General features: G+C 40.8%; 1 protein-coding gene across 1 annotated transcript in view; it reads left to right on the top strand.

Annotated features, from left to right (window-relative positions):
• Positions 1-19,751, top strand: part of LOC308373391 (calpain-2 catalytic subunit-like) — a gene marked incomplete at both ends in the record, with an annotated part of 31,151 nt that overhangs the window by 1,327 nt on the left and 10,073 nt on the right. The window contains 6 exons of the mRNA XM_080848880.1: positions 108-241; positions 796-964; positions 1,090-1,173; positions 1,354-1,439; positions 1,552-1,626; positions 1,714-1,874. Of these exons, the coding sequence (XP_080705006.1) occupies positions 108-241; positions 796-964; positions 1,090-1,173; positions 1,354-1,439; positions 1,552-1,626; positions 1,714-1,874 (709 nt within the window). The remainder of the gene's footprint in view (positions 1-107; positions 242-795; positions 965-1,089; positions 1,174-1,353; positions 1,440-1,551; positions 1,627-1,713; positions 1,875-19,751) is intronic.

The following is a 19,751-nucleotide window of genomic DNA, read 5'->3' as shown; positions in this document are numbered from 1 at the left end:
ATATCTTTGCTTATTCTAATATTTAACAATTTCGAATCAATCAAGAGAACTACATGTTATTGGTTGTGTTGTGAGGACTAATGAGAGAATGGTTCTGAATTCCGCAGTTCTGGCAGTTTGGGGAATGGGTGGATGTGGTGATTGACGACCGTCTGCCCACCAGAGACGGAGAGCTGCTGTTTGTTCACTCAGCGACCGGCTCAGAGTTCTGGAGTGCTCTGCTAGAGAAGGCCTATGCTAAGTGAGTCAAATAACAGTCCTTGCTTATGAGGAGGATTAAATGGGCTCAGCTGAGGGCCTCCCACTCTTTGACTTAGAGAAAGACACTGACAATGATTAAAATGCTACATATGTATACTATAATGTGACTATAATAGTATATAGTCACACACTATTAAAAGGTCACATCATAGTTTATGCTTTGAAATACTAGCTAATATTCATAGATTCATATCATGTCACTGTTCACTGCTCAGCGGCGGCCATATTGGTTGGATATTCTGGCAAGTGTGCATTGCGGTTGCAGTATAGTTCTCTCACTACGCACTTTTGATGTGGAGCTAGCATCAATGTTTTGGGTTGTATTGGTAGTTGGGTGTTAGGTCTACAGCCTCATTTTGGAATTATTTATATACAACACCTCGTTTTCGAGTTTGAGATGGAGAATTCCAGAACTTCTGAAACTTTTGCACAAAAAACTCTGGAAACCCACGAAGGTATTTGTAAAATATTTCTATCCATGACAGCAAGAACAAACTGTTGAAAAAACAAGCAATCATGAACGCTCCTTCTCAGGGTCAACAGTTGCTATGAGGCCCTGTCTGGAGGCACTACCACAGAAGGCTTTGAGGACTTTACTGGGGGGATAGCAGAGATATATCAGCTGAACAAAGCTCCCGCACACCTCTTCAAAATCATCCAGAAGGCCCTGGGCCTTGGCTCTCTGCTGGGCTGCTCCATTGATGTAAGCACCCTTGCTCCTATGAGACTGAAGGGATGCTTTTTTATTTGGCACTAACCACATGAACCGTTGATTTGCGTATAGGGCCATGATTATCTGTTTCATTAAACTGGTATCTCTTTGCTTAGATTACCAGTAAATATGAGACAGAGGCAGTCACTGCACAGAAACTTGTGAAGGGCCATGCATACTCTGTCACAGGTGCACAGGTGGTATGTATACTGTATATCTTAACATTTCCCCCAATTTAATAATTTCGGGAAAATGATCCCTGGAACATCCCCCTTGTATTGTAGGACTGATGGCTTTTTGCAAATCATCTAAGAATTATATGCTGAAGCTCTAGAATGTACATTTACCACCATGTGAGTGGCTCTCATTGTGTCAAACAGGTACATGTCAGTGGCATGGAGGTGGAGCTGATCCGTATCAGGAACCCCTGGGGCAAGGTAGAGTGGACAGGGGCGTGGAGTGATGGGTGAGTGAGTACGTCCAGAGCAGCACTGCAACACCATCAAACACAAGCACTCACGTGACATTTATCATCACATTACTTAACCAAAAAAACTCATATAAACCCACTTCAACAGGTCAAGACAGTGGGCCAGCGTCCTTGCTGACGAGAGGGCCACACTAGGCCATGCCTCAGAGGACGGGGAGTTCTGGTATGCCCCCGACTTGAATGATTTTTCAGGGTTTTTTTCTACACAAATTGGCGTTTTTTGTAATTAAATCACCATTGTCCTCCGCAGGATGTCGTATTCAGACTTTGTGGGGCATTTCTCCCAAGTGGAGATCTGCAACCTGACCCCAGACACGCTGGTCAGTGAGGAGGTGGGCCACTGGAACAGCTACCAGTTCGGGGGCGTGTGGAGGGTGGGCTCCACTGCTGGAGGCTGCAGAAACAACCAAGGTACTGACTAGTATTGAGCTACTAGCAGGCACGTGCACAGATAGACCCCAACTGGTGCTCAAGCACCAGCCCTTGTGCCCTGGTTGAGAAAAAGTGCCCTTTTTTTCTGGAGACCAATTTTTTTTTCAATCATCAATATTTCTAGAATACAAATTAGTCTCTCGTCATCAATTTCCCCAAATGGGTTTTGATATCTGAGGGGGCATTTATTTGGAGTTCTTGTGAGAATTTCGCCCCGACATGCTCCGCGGCATAGACATAGAATAAGTATTCTTTGCCTATGATCTGCGGTGCTCACAAGCCCCCTCCGCGCCCCTCCCTCCTCATCCCCCACATCAGTGTTGAGCGGCAGGCCAACAGGTGCAGCCTACTTCTTCACTGACCTGCATCAGACAAACAGGTAATGACGGTGTTTGTGCAATCCCCCGACGTTGTATAAATTAACAACATTAGTGCCGCTGAAAACAATACGTCTGAAAACCGGACTGGTCCGACGTTTCCTAAAAAAATAACCAGACAACTAACTTGATTTCAAAGCATTGTCCAGCTGTTTACTGACGTTTTTTCAGGTTTAATGACATTATTTGTCTGAAAGTGCATATTTTGTGTTGTATAAATGCCGTTTAAACAATTTCGAAAGTATGTTGAATGTTAGTTTATAAATGTCACGAGAATTCATAGCTAGAAAATAGCAGGTAAACTATGCTAGCTCTCGGGGTCATGCTATCCTTGTCCCATATTGTTTAACGTGATATTTATGTATCTCTTCGTTTTGCCTGTTTTACAACGACAACCGGAATTTTTCCTCCCAAAAAAATTATGAAGGGCGGTCATTCCAAAAGCATTGGTTTTCTAAAAATGGGTGGCTGGAGTATTCCCCAAGTTCAGATTTGATGCACAAGCATGGTGAGGTGGACCAATTACAGAAAAAAGGCACCCCAGACATAATTTGATGTATCAGACGTTAAGGGAGTGGAAGCCAGAGAGCGAGAGAGATTTAATTTATTAATAATTTTGGTGATGGGCGCCCTTTTTTTTTTTTGAGCACCTGCCCCCCAAAATGTCTGTGCACGTGCCTGGCTACTAGTACTATAAGCACTAAGATGCAAGTCATGGCTCACCCGAATTGTTCAGAGTAAGTTAGCGGTCATAGTGCAGGGTTGAATGGTAATCAGCCGGACGGCCATTATGGTCCACTAAAAGCATTAACAGTGGCACCAATAGAAGATCAAAGCAGAATCCTTTTTACTGAAAGGTAACAGCATGGTGCATTTATTTTATTTATTGGCATTCATTTGTATAATTGACAGTTATGTAAGCAGACTAGAACCAGTATGATTATTTTTGGCCTGCTTAAGGAGATTGATACCCTCAATATGGTGTAGCTCCGTCCTCTATGCAGGGAACTACAGAGACATAGCTCTCCTGGAGTGGCAGTAATGCTGAAGGACCGAAGAGCAGATAGGTGAAAAATCACCCTAGTTAGTTCAGGACTCCGGAGCTGCATGAAAGTATATTTATTAGACAGACAAACAAAGACAATTGCAATTGGGCTCCCCTACCAGCCGAGGCTGACAGTGAAGGCCCTGATAAACCCTTCGCACGGGGTTTATATAGTAAGAAGTTTGGCTTTCAGCAGGGATGATCACGTGGTGGATTTCTCACGTCCGAGGCTCCCTGTCTTGCAAGGGTGGCAGTTTTGCACAAGGTCGGAAGAAGCACAGTTCCTTTCTTATCTCCTCTGGTCTAAACATGCTCTTGTTCATATGCAGACTTAGTGGCACCTAATATTCTAGTTACACACACACAGAGAAAAGCTGTGCTCCTTCTTTCATAAGCACATAATTCATACAAGGAATATATTAATACAAGGCACTTGATTATTAATGACCTTAGAATATAATAGTGTTTGGAAATTATCTCTATCAATCCCTCCTTTTATCCGTTTCAATGGATAATCAAAAATTACAAACACAATCAAAATCACAAATCATCTTTCTTCAGCGTTAATTATCAATTTCGATGAATAACCTCAAAATCATCGTCCTGAGCTTCATCACATGGATTTTCGGAACAGAGAACATTACTGAGCATCACTCCATATCATCATCAGTCAATCACTCAAAAATGTCATCATATTTCTCATCACACATTTGAATACTTTGCATTTGTAGGCCAACATAGTGAGCGTCGACTATGTGTGGTTCATTAGCTCGCCTAGGATTCAGATAACATTCAAACAAGGTTTCTTTGCTGTGTCCTTGAAGGCCTTCTGCCTTTTGCAGAACACATCGGTTGTTGAATATTACAGTGGGCAGGAAAATGTAAACAGTCTCTTTGTGGAAAATGTGTTTGGGCAGTCTGGTTCCCCCATCACGGATGATCTTTAGGTAGTCCCCATCTCTGGTGTTGTCAGGGACATGTGTGCAACATTGGTCAGTACCAAGCATGACACAAATGCCTCCATTCTCGGCAGTGAGGATCTCAAGCACAGCCGTGTTTTGCTGTGTTACCCTGGAGTTGGCGTGTAGTTCTTCTCTGATCGTTTGTAGTCCGTCTCTGGTCAGGTTTTGGAATATCATCTCAGCGTAGTAAAGGAAATTAATCCAATCTGTGTGTGCTCCGATGACGCACCAGGGGCAGAGGGTAGATGCCAGGCCATTCGCTGCTGGGTTCAATGCCTTGTAGTCGTCTGGAATGCCTCAGGGAATGCCCAGGCTGTCGAAACCAGATCCTGCTGTCTCTCCTCCCTCGTACGGAATGCATTGGAACGTTCCTCAGGTACTGGTGTATCTTGGACCTGGGGGTAATCTTAAAAGGTTGTACTAAAATTGTTCTAGACCAACCCACAGGCAGTGTAGCTCTTAATTCACAATTCCCACATAACCACCACATATCAGCTATGGCTATATCCTGTACTTCAAGAAGTCTGCCATTCAAACACATCCCGCAGTTTTACATTCAGATGAAGTATTTAACTGTATTTCTCTTCCATTATCAAGCACATATGTAGTATGTGTCCTAGGTGTGCATCGTTCTTTTCCCCAGGTTTTAAATAGCATTCAAACACAGCATCTTTGCTTATAATGTGTGGAGGTGGTGAAGCATTGTCTGGCATCAAAATGTGAAAAGTGATGCTGTATAGCTATCATTTATAAGCATGTTATTAGACCAACAATGTAAAATCCCACAGTCGTTACTAGGAGTCCCCCACATACTTTGGCCCACTTTGCGTAACCTCCCATGACTTTGCAGAGGAATAGACCTTTTACTCCACAATTTCCACTCGGTTCTAATCCCACAGGACAGTACTATATCTACTGCCAGCGTTTGAGACGAGAAGAATCTATACATCAACCCCCCTTTGTAGACTGGTCTTTCTGTCACTGCGGGCAATACCTGGAAACAGCAAAGAAAGATGGTCCTTACTCCTCTGCATCCGCCATCTGCAGGCTTACCCGTTTACAGTGAGTCAGATGTATCCACGTGGCTCTCTCAGCTATTTTGACTGTGGTAGATGTTGACAGTAGCTCTTGGTATGCTCTGTCCCACTTGGGCAAGTGGAAATGTTTTCTTTTGAGACTGTTGATTAGGACCCAGTCTCCTGGCCCAACCTTGGTTTCAGTCTCACAGTGTTCCTGTGTAGGGGAGAGAAGTCTGAGAGCATTTAGTTTCAAATATCATCTTTGCCAAGTATTTTCAATCTCTTCGTCTGTTTTGGCAAATGGTTTAAGAACTTAGGCAGTTTAGATTCTTCCATACATCATTTCAAACAGTGATATCAACATGCATGCTTAATATCACTAATTTCTCTCTCTGAATTGGCTTTCAATAGATCGGTTCTTTCTTTTCTACCAGTCCGGCTGACTGGGGGTTGTGAGCAGTGATTGTCTATGGCTAGACAATATTTCTTTCTTTCGTTGGGATTTAACTCAATAAAATCTATAACTGAATGTTTAAACATCTTTCAAACTAAATTATTCAATAAGAAGTAAAACAATATCAAATCAATGATGAATGATTAACTTTCTTTCTCATAAAATAAAAACAAGAACTAAAAATATATGCTTACTATCCCCACTTATTGAGGCATGTTTTCACCATGGCTCAATATTGCAGCATATCGTCAGCCTCATAGCATAACTGCCTAAGTCATTTTTTGGCCAAATTGAGATATCTGCATATCTTTACTCTCCTACCACTGCTGCATCATCCTGCATTGTTGCCTATGTCCTTGGCCAATCACAACACTTATTATAATCCAAAAACACTACCTGCCTTAGTCATCTCTTTGACTTAGGCAGTTTTGATACAAACAAAATGGCAGGAAACGTGAGAAAGAAAGCTCGGCTGTCCACAAGTGAAGTAGTAGCTCTTCTGTTTGATTCAATTTCATCTGGTAAGATTTCTACATAACAGATCATATTTCTTCAATTTTCTAGACACTAAATGTAATTTCAGTCAATCAAAGGGATTATGAACCGTGTATTTAAACTTCAAATCACATTTTTTGCTACAAGATAATGAAGTAGCTAGCTAACACTAGCAAAATATTACACAGCTAGCAAATCTTTTCACTTAAGAAACATATCCATAAAAAGACATTAGGGCAATTTTAGACATTTAAGCAGATAGATTTGTAGCAAATAGTATAGCAATAAGCAAATAGCAATAAACAAATAGATTAGAAATGAGACATGTTGACTAGAAAGAAGAAGTATTTGGTAAGATTTAGATTTTTTGCAGTGAACCTTTGAATCAACATGGTTTACTTAGTTAAAATACTCATCACTTAATTTTCGGCTTTATTGTCAGGAAATGAAGTTCACTTAGAGGAGTTAGAGGATTTAGATGAGAGTAGACCTGAGAAAGAAGGAAATGACGTAGACATGGGACAACAGATTGAAGAGGAAACATCCAGTGAAGTCTCCAGAGCTGAATCAGATCCTGAAAGTGAACTCGATGACACTGTCTTGGATGAGGACTATAGACCTGAGAAAGATGATAGTGACCGCCCAAATAGTGGTAGTGATACAGACACAGTTCAACACAGTGAAAGAGAAACAGGAGCTCCACTTGAAACTTCTGATGTTCAACGTCATAGGCGCCCAAGGCCAGATATGTGGAAGCGAGAGGTGCTAAAAGAAAAGCGTCTTAAGGGGGAGAGTTACAAGAATAAAATGGGACAGGAGAAACCACCAAAGACCATGGGCCCACCCTGCACATCACAGCACTGCTTAAAGTCGAAGAAACGAAGTTGTGAACTACTGACTGAAGAGGTGAGGACAGATATCTTTAACAATTTCTGGTCCATGCCCTCCTGGGAGACACGCAAGGTGTATATCCAGACTCTAGTGGAAAATGTGCCCATAAAACAGAAGACAGGTGGTGTTCATCATGCATCAAGGAGAACAACATCCCTATCATACCACCTGCAACTGGCAGACAGATGTCAACTACCTGTGTGTAAGAATCTTTTCTGTTCAACACTTGGCATCGCCCCCCGAACCATTGGATCATGGTTAACTGTGGACAAAACTGCTCCATGTAAACCCAAGATCAACAAGACTGGTCCACATGTGCCCATATCAGATGTTGACCAGACCTTCCTGAAAGAATGGCTGTCTGGACTGCCTACAGTCCCATCCCATTACTGCCGTCAGGTTCCCTCCTATCAGGATAAGAAGTTCCTGGAGCCAGGAACAGTTCTAAGTGATCTTCACAAGGAATATCAGAAAGCTGCTGGTGAAAATGGAATGCGTGCTGTGAGTGAAACATATTTCCGAAAAGTGTTCAGTGATCAGAATTACTCTGTGTTCATACCAAAAAAAGACCAGTGTGATGTATGTGTCAGCGCCAAGGTAGGAAATACAGATCAGGATACCCTTAATACTCACTTGAAATTAAAGGCTCAGGCTCAAGCTGAAAAAGCTATGGATAAAAAGGAATCCAGTGACAAACTCTCAGTGTGGACAATGGACCTTCAAAGTGTTCTTCTGTGCCCCAAGACAAAAGCAAGTACAATGTATTATAAAACTAAATTACAGATGCACAACTTTACTTGCTTCAACATGAACAACAAAGATGGGTATTGTTACGCTTGGGAGGAGCATGAAGGCTCCCTCAGCAGTGAGGTTTTTGCCCATATGCAGTCCAATCACTTTGAATCAATCCTAGAGGCCAACGGAAACATCGAGAAAGTCATTGTCTGGAGTGATGGCTGTGGATATCAAAATCGATGTGGTACCATCAGCAACGCATACCTTCATCTGGCCATGAAGCATGGTGTCACCATTGAGCAAAAGTTTCTGGTTGCAGGGCACACACAGATGGAGTGCGACTCCATGCATAGCCTCATTGAAAGGCGCACCGTCAAAGATATTCACACTCCACGTGATTACATTGTCATCTTTGAGACTGCACGAATTAATCCATCCCCATACAAGGTGACTCAGCTATACCACAACGACTTCATGAAGTTATCTGAGGCCTATGTCACTACTATTCGGCCAGGTAGAAGAGTTGGTGACACCACAGTACATGACCTCCGAGCTCTCCAGTACTTGGCTGATGGTCGAATCCGGTACAAGGTGGATTTTGAGCGTGACTGGGAGGACCTGCCTCAGCGAATCAGCATCCCCAAAGAACCATTCCACTGGGTCCCACTCTTTCCTGCCCAATTGCCAATTACTCTCAGGAAATTCAATGACTTGCAGGCAATGAAACCAGTACTACCACAAGTGGCCCACCATTACTATGACAACCTCCCTCATCAATAGACAAATGTGAAAATTAGTTGAGAAGTGGAACCTCTCTCTCACTCACTCACACACTCACACACTCAAACACACTCTCTCTCACACACACACACACACACACACACACACTCACACACTCAAACACACTCTCACACACTCTCTCTCTCTCACACACACACACACACACACACACACACACACACACACACACACACACACACAAATACACTCATGCATACAAACTACACACCAGAAGAAAATGCATACACACACACACAGTGCACACAGACATTTTTTGCTCCCATTTTTCTTACACACACACACACACACACACACACACACACAAACAGACACAAACACACATAAATACACCAACAACACACCAGAAGAAAATGCATACACACACACACACACACACAGTGCACACATACAGAAATTTTTGCTCCCATTTTTCTTACACACACACACACACACACACACACACAACCTCAAATTTACACATCTTGGTTATATTTAGGTGAGTAAAACAACTTTGGTTATGTTATGTTTGCATTTATATGTAAGAGAAAAAATGCCTAAGTCAAGGCCTATTCTGCCTAAGTCATTTTAATTGGTGAAGACAATTGATAATGGGTCTTTTTCTTTTTGCATACTTGTTCACACATCTTGTTGAATGTACTGTTAAAATATCAATAAAAAACACCAATGTGATTTCTAAAAAATGTGTTTTTTCTTGTTCCCCAAAAACATTGAAATATGACTTAGGCAATTATGCTATGAGGCTAACGATATGTTTTAGTATTGTGTGTTTTAATTCTTCAAATGTGTATGTATCTCAGATGGTTGTTGCAGCTCAAGGGGTTTTGCACTAAATCAAGAAAGGCAGACAGCAAAAGCTATATGGAGTAAAATAATGGTCAACATCGTATCAGAACCTGTTGTTCCAATAGGCTTCTTGGATTACTAAAATCATAATAAAAGAAATAAAAGTAATAAAACTTTCTGCTTGGTTAGTGGCCTTGTCTGCTTTGTGGTTTCCCAATGAAACTCTTTTGCATGTGTGTGCACTATCAGTTTAATCAGTTCCGCTGCCTGTGCGGAATAGTGTGGAAGTAGTGGCTATGTGTTCAAGGTTTGTTTGCTTGAACCATCAACAATGGTTAAATCAGCTTTTGGAATAGGCATATCCTGTAAGTCAGCTCTGGCTGCCATAGTTTTGATCTGTCCTCTGCTTTAAATAAAAGTGTAGCTGGCTTAAATGTCACACAGTGCTCAAAAGTGATATGAGGCTGTGAGAGCAAAAAAAATCAAATAAAAAATAAGCATGTGGAACTTTCAGTGTAATTGTCTGTTTAGTACAATAGGAGCAGAGGCCTGCACCGCCAAGGCTGCAGCCACTACTGCTTGTAAACATTCAGACATTGCTTGGGCTACTGGATCTAGCCGTGTGGAATAGTATGCCACTGGTATCAACTTTAAGTCCCCCCTTATGCATTAACACAAATATCATATCATCTTTTCTTTTTGTTTTGTTTTTAGTCTACGGCTTGTACGAATGGCTTTGTCGTGTATATGCTAAGACATCATTTATATTCTAAATAACAGTTGTTTTAACTGCTCAAATGCCTGTTTTCCATCTTCAGGCTTTTTAATAATATGTCCAGCTGACACAGGCTAAGAATTAAGTAAACTCTGCAACATTTGTGTTTCTAACGCGTGGTTAGGAATCCATTATCTACAGAAGTTAGTCATTCTCAGAAAATACATAATTTATTTCTTTGTCTGTGGCTGAGGTGCTTTTTAAAAGATAGCTTTACTTTAGTGAACCACAGCTGCTAATTTTGTGGATTGTTTCTGCTTGAATCTTCTTATCTGGAGAACAGCACAAGATGTTCAACAACAATTGACTGTCTCTCGAACTGTAGCTAAGTTTGAGCTCATGGCTTGTGAGAATATAGTCTTTTGAGCCAGCACTCAGCCCCCACCCATCCTGTGTTAGTCCAATGCATCAATCTAAGTTAATATAGTTAGTGTCACAGGCTTACATTTCTCTTTAAATCGTTTGGCCTAAACAGTGTATATTCTATACATAACATTTTGGGACAACATTATTTAATTTATTCTAAAACCCATGTATTGTTGGAACAATTGTAATGCCCAACCCACATCATAGCTCTTCCTAATAAGTTTGTAGAGCATGTTTTTGAAACATAATCTGCATTTTAAATATCTGTCCTGTTTCAGACTCTTCAAAAGTAATGGGTTATGTGTATGACTGCTTTTAGATGTCTCATTCTTTTTCTGTTCTGTGCATGTTATTCTCTGGTTACTGCTCTGCAGGCATCAAAGTCACACAAAACAAAACAAAAAATCATTGGCCCTCTTGCCAAAATAAACCAAAACAAAAATCATTGGCTTTCTCGCCACCATTAACGTAAGCTTTTCTCTGTTTGGCGCAACCAATAATGCAAAAACATTTTCAAAGCTGTGTTTACAATTTTTTTTTTTGTTGTAGACATTTTAAATCCATCTCTTATTCTCTTTATCATGTACGTCTTCTGATTTTGACGCACTTTTACCCATTTCTAAGTCATTTTATGCATTTCTCTTAATACCCTTAACTGATATTGAAACCTTTTAAATTACCTTAAGTTTATTCTTCACACTAGGGTTAGTTATGTTTCTATTTTCAGACTCTCATAGTTTGTTCTTGAGATCGCAATGCTGGGTAACCCGAGCCCGACCAGAGGTCCTCCATCTCACTCGTTTTGTGAGGAGGTTGAGGCCAGGGAATTTCCCTGGGATGATCAGTCCCCTACTGGTTCCGGGTCAAGGCATCTCAGTAATGCGAAATCAGTCCTTTAATTGCATACATTTTGACTATAATTATCAGTGTTTTACCCATTGAAAACAGTTCGCCTCAACCCCAATGAAAAATAACACACAAGTATTAGTATATTAGAGTATCTCTGACTCTTTTTCTTTATCTCTTAAAGAGACTCCTTAAAATTAAAAATCTTGTTTCCACATATGTCTGTGCATTACACAGTCAGCATTTCCTTGTATTGCCACATGATTCATGTCCCCTTCTAACTGGGATTTCTCATCCATTTTAGATCCCTTGTTTCCCATTTTCTCTTATTGTTAAAATCCGGCTAGACAGGTATGTCTCTATACGTTTCAGACTATATCCTTCTTTTTAGCCCTTTTTTCTTTCTTTTAACAATGCACCAAGAGGCCTACCAGAAGGCCCAACAGGAAAACAGAAAGTGAAAAGTGTGTTCCCTTCATCAAAGGCGAACAGGAATGTATACAGAAATCTCCGGAGAAAATAGGCCTAGAAAGTTTTCAAGTTCAGATAAAGCGCTATCATTATGCCTTTTTCGCGTTACACCATAGCAACAGGCCTGCTTTTTTTTTTTTTCAGTAAAGTCCTCGCTTCAGGGAGGTGCTTTTAACCTTGAGCTAATGGAACCCTTCTTCAGGAAGGTGCAGTGCTTATAAATCTTTAGCGCGCGCTAGCCTTTTCCTTCTTCTGGAAGGTGATCATGGCAACAGGTCTTCTTTATATATAACCTTTAACGTTTCCAAAAATGAACGCTACCCTTCTTCAGGAAGGTGAACAGTGCTTATATATAACAGAGAAAAGCTCTTCTTCAGGGGTGTGCTTTTTTAACCTTGAGCGCTCCAAAACATGAAAACTACAAACAGGTGTCTCTCTAACTCTAACAATCGTTCAACACACAGGGCATACAGGAAAAAGTCCTTTAACTGTTTGTTCTCCTTTCCACCCTGCAGCAAACATTCAAACGTTAGTGTCAACACCACTTAAAGACAAGTGTACGCAAAACCGAAACAACCAAGAACCACATACAAGCGTACACTTACAAAAAACAAACAATATACTCACAAACAGTCGGAGTCCACCCCCTATAGTCAAATTCAATTCCTTCACTCTTGGCTCTCCTTGCTGGCAGGCCCTGGCCTCCTTCTAATTTGTGTTGGAGGTCTTTAGAAAAACAGAGTCTCGTATTCCTCCGTACGGTGCAGGTCCTGATGATTAGCCCAGCAAGGAGAGTCGAAGAGGTTGTTGGAATCCCGGACGAGCCCCCAATTATGATAGGTGAAAAATCACCCTAGTTAGTTCAGGACTCCGGAGCTGCATGAAAGTATATTTATTAGACAGACAAACAACAACAATTGCAATTGGGCTCCCCTCCCAGCCGAGGCTGACAGTGAAGGCCCTGATAAACCCTTCGCACGGGGTTTATATAGTAAGAAGTTTGGCTTTCAGCAGGGATGATCACGTGGTGGATTTCTCACGTCCGAGGCTCCCTGTCTTGCAAGGGTGGCAGTTTTGCACAAGGTCGGAAGAAGCACAGTTCCTTTCTTATCTCCTCTGGTCTAAACATGCTCTTGTTCATATGCAGACTTAGTGGCACCTAATATTCTAGTTACACACACACAGAGAAAAGCTGTGCTCCTTCTTTCATAAGCACATAATTCATACAAGGAATATATTAATACAAGGCACTTGATTATTAATGACCTTAGAATATAATAGTGTTTGGAAATGATCTCTATCAATCCCTCCTTTTATCCGTTTCAATGGATAATCAAAAATTACAAACACAATCAAAATCACAAATCATCTTTCTTCAGCGTTAATTATCAATTTCAATGGATAACTTCAAAATCATCATTCTGAGCTTCATCACATGGATTTTCGGAACAGAGAACATTACTGAGCATCACTCCATATCATCATCAGTCAATCACTCAAAAATGTCATCATATTTCTCATCACACATTTGAATACTTTGCATTTGTAGGCCAACATAGTGAGCGTCGACTATGTGTGGTTCATTAGCTCGCCTAGGATTCAGATAACATTCAAACAAGGTTTCTTTGCTGTGTCCTTGAAGGCCTTCTGCCTTTTTCAGAACACATCGGTTGTTGAATATTACAGTGGGCAGGAAAATGTAAACAGTCTCTTTGTGGAAAATGTGTTTGGGCAGTCTGGTTCCCCCATCACGGATGATCTTTAGGTAGTCCCCATCTCTGGTGTTGTCAGGGACATGTGTGCAACATTGGTCAGTACCAGGCATGACACAAATGCCTCCATTCTCGGCAGTGAGGATCTCAAGCACAGCCGTGTTTTGCTGTGTTACCCTGGAGTTGGTGTGTAGTTCTTCTCTGATCGTTTGTAGTCCGTCTCTGGTCAGGTTTTGGAATTTCATCTCTGCGTAGTAAAGGAAATTAATCCAATCTGTGTGTGCTCCGATGACGCACCAGGGGCAGGGGGTAGATGCCAGGCCATCGCTGCTGGGTTTAAGGCCTTGTAGTCGTCTGGAATGCCTCAGGGAATGCCCAGGCTGTCGAACCCTGCTTCTCTCCTCCCTCGTACGGAATGCATTGGAACGTTCCTCAGGTACTGGTGTATCTTGGACCTGGGGGTAATCTTAAAAGGTTGTACTAACATTGTTCTAGACCAACCCACAGGCAGTGTAGCTCTTAATTCACAATTCCCACATAACCACCACATATCAGCTATGGCTATGTCCTGTACTTCAAGAAGTCTGCCATTCAAACACATCCCCGCAGTTTTACATTCAGATGAAGTATTTAACTGTACTTCTCTTCCATTATCAAGCACATATGTAATATGTGTCCTAGGTGTGCATCGTTCTTTTCCCCAGGTTTTAAATAGCATTCAAACACAGCATCTTTGCTAATAATGTGTGGAGGTGGTGAAGCATTGTCTGGCATTAAAATGTGAAAAGTGATGCTGTATAGCTATCATTTCTAAGCATGTTATTAGACCAACAATGTAAAATCCCACAGTCGTTACTAGGAGTCCCCCACATACTTTGGCCCACTTTGCGTAACCTCCCATGACTTTGCAGAGGAATAGACCTTTTACTCCACAATTTCCACTCGGTTCTAATCCCACAGGACAGTACTATATCTACTGCCAGCGTTTGAGACGAGAAGAATCTATACATCAACCCCCCTTTGTAGACTGGTCTTTCTGTCACTGCGGGCAATACCTGGAAACAGCAAAGAAAGATGGTCCTTACTCCTCTGCATCCGCCATCTGCAGGCTTACCCGTTTACAGTGAGTCAGATGTATCCACGTGGCTCTCTCAGCTATTTTGACTGTGGTAGATGTTGACAGTAGCTCTTGGTATGCTCTGTCCCACTTGGGCAAGTGGAAATGTTTTCTTTTGAGACTGTTGATTAGGACCCAGTCTCCTGGCCCAACCTTGGTTTCAGTCTCACAGTGTTCCTGTGTAGGGGAGAGAAGTCTGAGAGCATTTAGTTTCAAATATCATCTTTGCCAAGTATTTTCAATCTCTTCGTCTGTTTTGGCAAATGGTTTAAGAACTTAGGCAGTTTAGATTCTTCCATACATCATTTCAAACAGTGATATCAACATGCATGCTTAATATCACTAATTTCTCTCTCTGAATTGGCTTTCAATAGATCGGTTCTTTCTTTTCTACCAGTCCGGCTGACTGGGGGTTGTGAGCAGTGATTGTCTATGGCTAGACAATATTTCTTTCTTTCGTTGGGATTTAACTCAATAAAATCTATAACTGAATGTTTAAACATCTTTCAAACTAAATTATTCAATAAGAAGTAAAACAATATCAAATCAATGATGAATGATTAACTTTCTTTCTCATAAAATAAAAACAAGAACTAAAAATATATGCTTACTATCCCCACTTATTGAGGCATGTTTTCACCATGGCTCAATATTGCAGCATATGTTTTAGTATTGTGTGTTTTAATTCTTCAAATGTGTATGTATCTCAGATGGTTGTTGCAGCTCAAGGGGTTTTGCACTAAATCAAGAAAGGCAGACAGCAAAAGCTATATGGAGTAAAATAATGGTCAACATCGTATCAGAACCTGTTGTTCCAATAGGCTTCTTGGATTACTAAAATCATAATAAAAGAAATAAAAGTAATAAAACTTTCTGCTTGGTTAGTGGCCTTGTCTGCTTTGTGGTTTCCCAATGAAACTCTTTTGCATGTGTGTGCACTATCAGTTTAATCAGTTCCGCTGCCTGTGCGGAATAGTGTGGAAGTAGTGGCTATGTGTTCAAGGTTTGTTTGCTTGAACCATCAACAATGGTTAAATCAGCTTTTGGAATAGGCATATCCTGTAAGTCAGCTCTGGCTGCCATAGTTTTGATCTGTCCTCTGCTTTAAATAAAAGTGTAGCTGGCTTAAATGTCACACAGTGCTCAAAAGTGATATGAGGCTGTGAGAGCAAAAAAAATCAAATAAAAAATAAGCATGTGGAACTTTCAGTGTAAGTGTCTGTTTAGTACAATAGGAGCAGAGGCCTGCACCGCCAAGGCTGCAGCCACTACTGCTTGTAAACATTCAGACATTGCTTGGGCTACTGGATCTAGCCGTGTGGAATAGTATGCCACTGGTATCAACTTTAAGTCCCCCCTTATGCATTAACACAAATATCATATCATCTTTTCTTTTTGTTTTGTTTTTAGTCTACGGCTTGTACGAATGGCTTTGTCGTGTATATGCTAAGACATAATTTATATTCTAAATAACAGTTGTTTTAACTGCTCAAATGCCTGTTTTCCATCTTCAGGCTTTTTAATAATATGTCCAGCTGACACAGGCTAAGAATTAAGTAAACTCTGCAACATTTGTGTTTCTAACGCGTGGTTAGGAATCCATTATCTACAGAAGTTAGTCATTCTCAGAAAATACATAATTTATTTCTTTGTCTGTGGCTGAGGTGCTTTTTAAAAGATAGCTTTACTTTAGTGAACCACAGCTGCTAATTTTGTGGATTGTTTCTGCTTGAATCTTCTTATCTGGAGAACAGCACAAGATGTTCAACAACAATTGACTGTCTCTCGAACTGTAGCTAAGTTTGAGCTCATGGCTTGTGAGAATATAGTCTTTTGAGCCAGCACTCAGCCCCCACCCATCCTGTGTTAGTCCAATGCATCAATCTAAGTTAATATAGTTAGTGTCACAGGCTTACATTTCTCTTTAAATCGTTTGGCCTAAACAGTGTATATTCTATACATAACATTTTGGGACAACATTATTTAATTTATTCTAAAACCCATGTATTGTTGGAACAATTGTAATGCCCAACCCACATCATAGCTCTTCCTAATAAGTTTGTAGAGCATGTTTTTGAAACATAATCTGCATTTTAAATATCTGTCCTGTTTCAGACTCTTCAAAAGTAATGGGTTATGTGTATGACTGCTTTTAGATGTCTCATTCTTTTTCTGTTCTGTGCATGTTATTCTCTGGTTACTGCTCTGCAGGCATCAAAGTCACACAAAACAAAACAAAAAATCATTGGCCCTCTTGCCAAAATAAACCAAAACAAAAATCATTGGCTTTCTCGCCACCATTAACGTAAGCTTTTCTCTGTTTGGCGCAACCAATAATGCAAAAACATTTTCAAAGCTGTGTTTACAATTTTTTTTTTTGTTGTAGACATTTTAAATCCATCTCTTATTCTCTTTATCATGTACGTCTTCTGATTTTGACGCACTTTTACCCATTTCTAAGTCATTTTATGCATTTCTCTTAATACCCTTAACTGATATTGAAACCTTTTAAATTACCTTAAGTTTATTCTTCACACTAGGGTTAGTTATGTTTCTATTTTCAGACTCTCATAGTTTGTTCTTGAGATCGCAATGCTGGGTAACCCGAGCCCGACCAGAGGTCCTCCATCTCACTCGTTTTGTGAGGAGGTTGAGGCCAGGGAATTTCCCTGGGATGATCAGTCCCCTACTGGTTCCGGGTCAAGGCATCTCAGTAATGCGAAATCAGTCCTTTAATTGCATACATTTTGACTATAATTATCAGTGTTTTACCCATTGAAAACAGTTCGCCTCAACCCCAATGAAAAATAACACACAAGTATTAGTATATTAGAGTATCTCTGACTCTTTTTCTTTATCTCTTAAAGAGACTCCTTAAAATTAAAAATCTTGTTTCCACATATGTCTGTGCATTACACAGTCAGCATTTCCTTGTATTGCCACATGATTCATGTCCCCTTCTAACTGGGATTTCTCATCCATTTTAGATCCCTTGTTTCCCATTTTCTCTTATTGTTAAAATCCGGCTAGACAGGTATGTCTCTATACGTTTCAGACTATATCCTTCTTTTTAGCCCTTTTTTCTTTCTTTTAACAATGCACCAAGAGGCCTACCAGAAGGCCCAACAGGAAAACAGAAAGTGAAAATTGTGTTCCCTTCATCAAAGGCGAACAGGAATGTATACAGAAATCTCCGGAGAAAATAGGCCTAGAAAGTTTTCAAGTTCAGATAAAGCGCTATCATTATGCCTTTTTCGCGTTACACCATAGCAACAGGCCTGCTTTTTCAGTAAAGTCCTCGCTTCAGGGAGGTGCTTTTAACCTTGAGCTAATGGAACCCTTCTTCTGGAAGGTGCAGTGCTTATAAATCTTTAGCGCGCGCTAGCCTTTTCCTTCTTCTGGAAGGTGATCATGGCAACAGGTCTTCTTTATATATAACCTTTAACGTTTCCAAAAATGAATGCTACCCTTCTTCAGGAAGGTGAACAGTGCTTATATATAACAGAAAAAGCTCTTCTTCAGGGGTGTGCTTTTTTAACCTTGAGCGCTCCAAAACATGAAAACTACAAACAGGTGTCTCTCTAACTCTAACAATCGTTCAACACACAGGGCATACAGGAAAAAGTCCTATAACTGTTTGTTCTCCTTTCCACCCTGCAGCAAACATTCAAACGTTAGTGTCAACACCACTTAAAGACAAGTGTACGCAAAACCGAAACAACCAAGAACCACATACAAGCGTACACTTACAAAAAACAAACAATATACTCACAAACAGTCGGAGTCCACCCCCTATAGTCAAATTCAATTCCTTCACTCTTGGCTCTCCTTGCTGGCAGGCCCTGGCCTCCTTCCAATTCGTGTTGGAGGTCTTTAGAAAAACAGAGTCTCGTATTCCTCCGTACGGTGCAGGTCCTGATGATTAGCCCAGCAAGGAGAGTCGAAGAGGTTGTTGGAATCCAGGACGAGCCCCCAATTATGATAGGTGAAAAATCACCCTAGTTAGTTCAGGACTCCGGAGCTGCATGAAAGTATATTTATTAGACAGACAAACAAAGACAATTGCAATTGGGCTCCCCTACCAGCCGAGGCTGACAGTGAAGGCCCTGATAAACCCTTCGCACGGGGTTTATATAGTAAGAAGTTTGGCTTTCAGCAGGGATGATCACGTGGTGGATTTCTCACGTCCGAGGCTCCCTGTCTTGCAAGGGTGGCAGTTTTGCACAAGGTCGGAAGAAGCACAGTTCCTTTCTTATCTCCTCTGGTCTAAACATGCTCTTGTTCATATGCAGACTTAGTGGCACCTAATATTCTAGTTACACACACACAGAGAAAAGCTGTGCTCCTTCTTTCATAAGCACATAATTCATACAAGGAATATATTAATACAAGGCACTTGATTATTAATGACCTTAGAATATAATAGTGTTTGGAAATGATCTCTATCAATTATGATAGGTGAAAAATCACCCTAGTTAGTTCAGGACTCCGGAGCTGCATGAAAGTATATTTATTAGACAGACAAACAAAGACAATTGCAATTGGGCTCCCCTACCAGCCGAGGCTGACAGTGAAGGCCCTGATAAACCCTTCGCACGGGGTTTATATAGTAAGAAGTTTGGCTTTCAGCAGGGATGATCACGTGGTGGATTTCTCACGTCCGAGGCTCCCTGTCTTGCAAGGGTGGCAGTTTTGCACAAGGTCGGAAGAAGCACAGTTCCTTTCTTATCTCCTCTGGTCTAAACATGCTCTTGTTCATATGCAGACTTAGTGGCACCTAATATTCTAGTTACACACACACAGAGAAAAGCTGTGCTCCTTCTTTCATAAGCACATAATTCATACAAGGAATATATTAATACAAGGCACTTGATTATTAATGACCTTAGAATATAATAGTGTTTGGAAATGATCTCTATCAATCCCTCCTTTTATCCGTTTCAATGGATAATCAAAAATTACAAACACAATCAAAATCACAAATCATCTTTCTTCAGCGTTAATTAT

Source organism: Sprattus sprattus, assembly GCF_963457725.1.
Source record: "Sprattus sprattus genome assembly, chromosome: 12".
In the NCBI taxonomy this organism is placed as follows: domain Eukaryota; kingdom Metazoa; phylum Chordata; class Actinopteri; order Clupeiformes; family Clupeidae; genus Sprattus; species Sprattus sprattus.
This window is presented reverse-complemented; position numbering and strand designations above follow the sequence as displayed.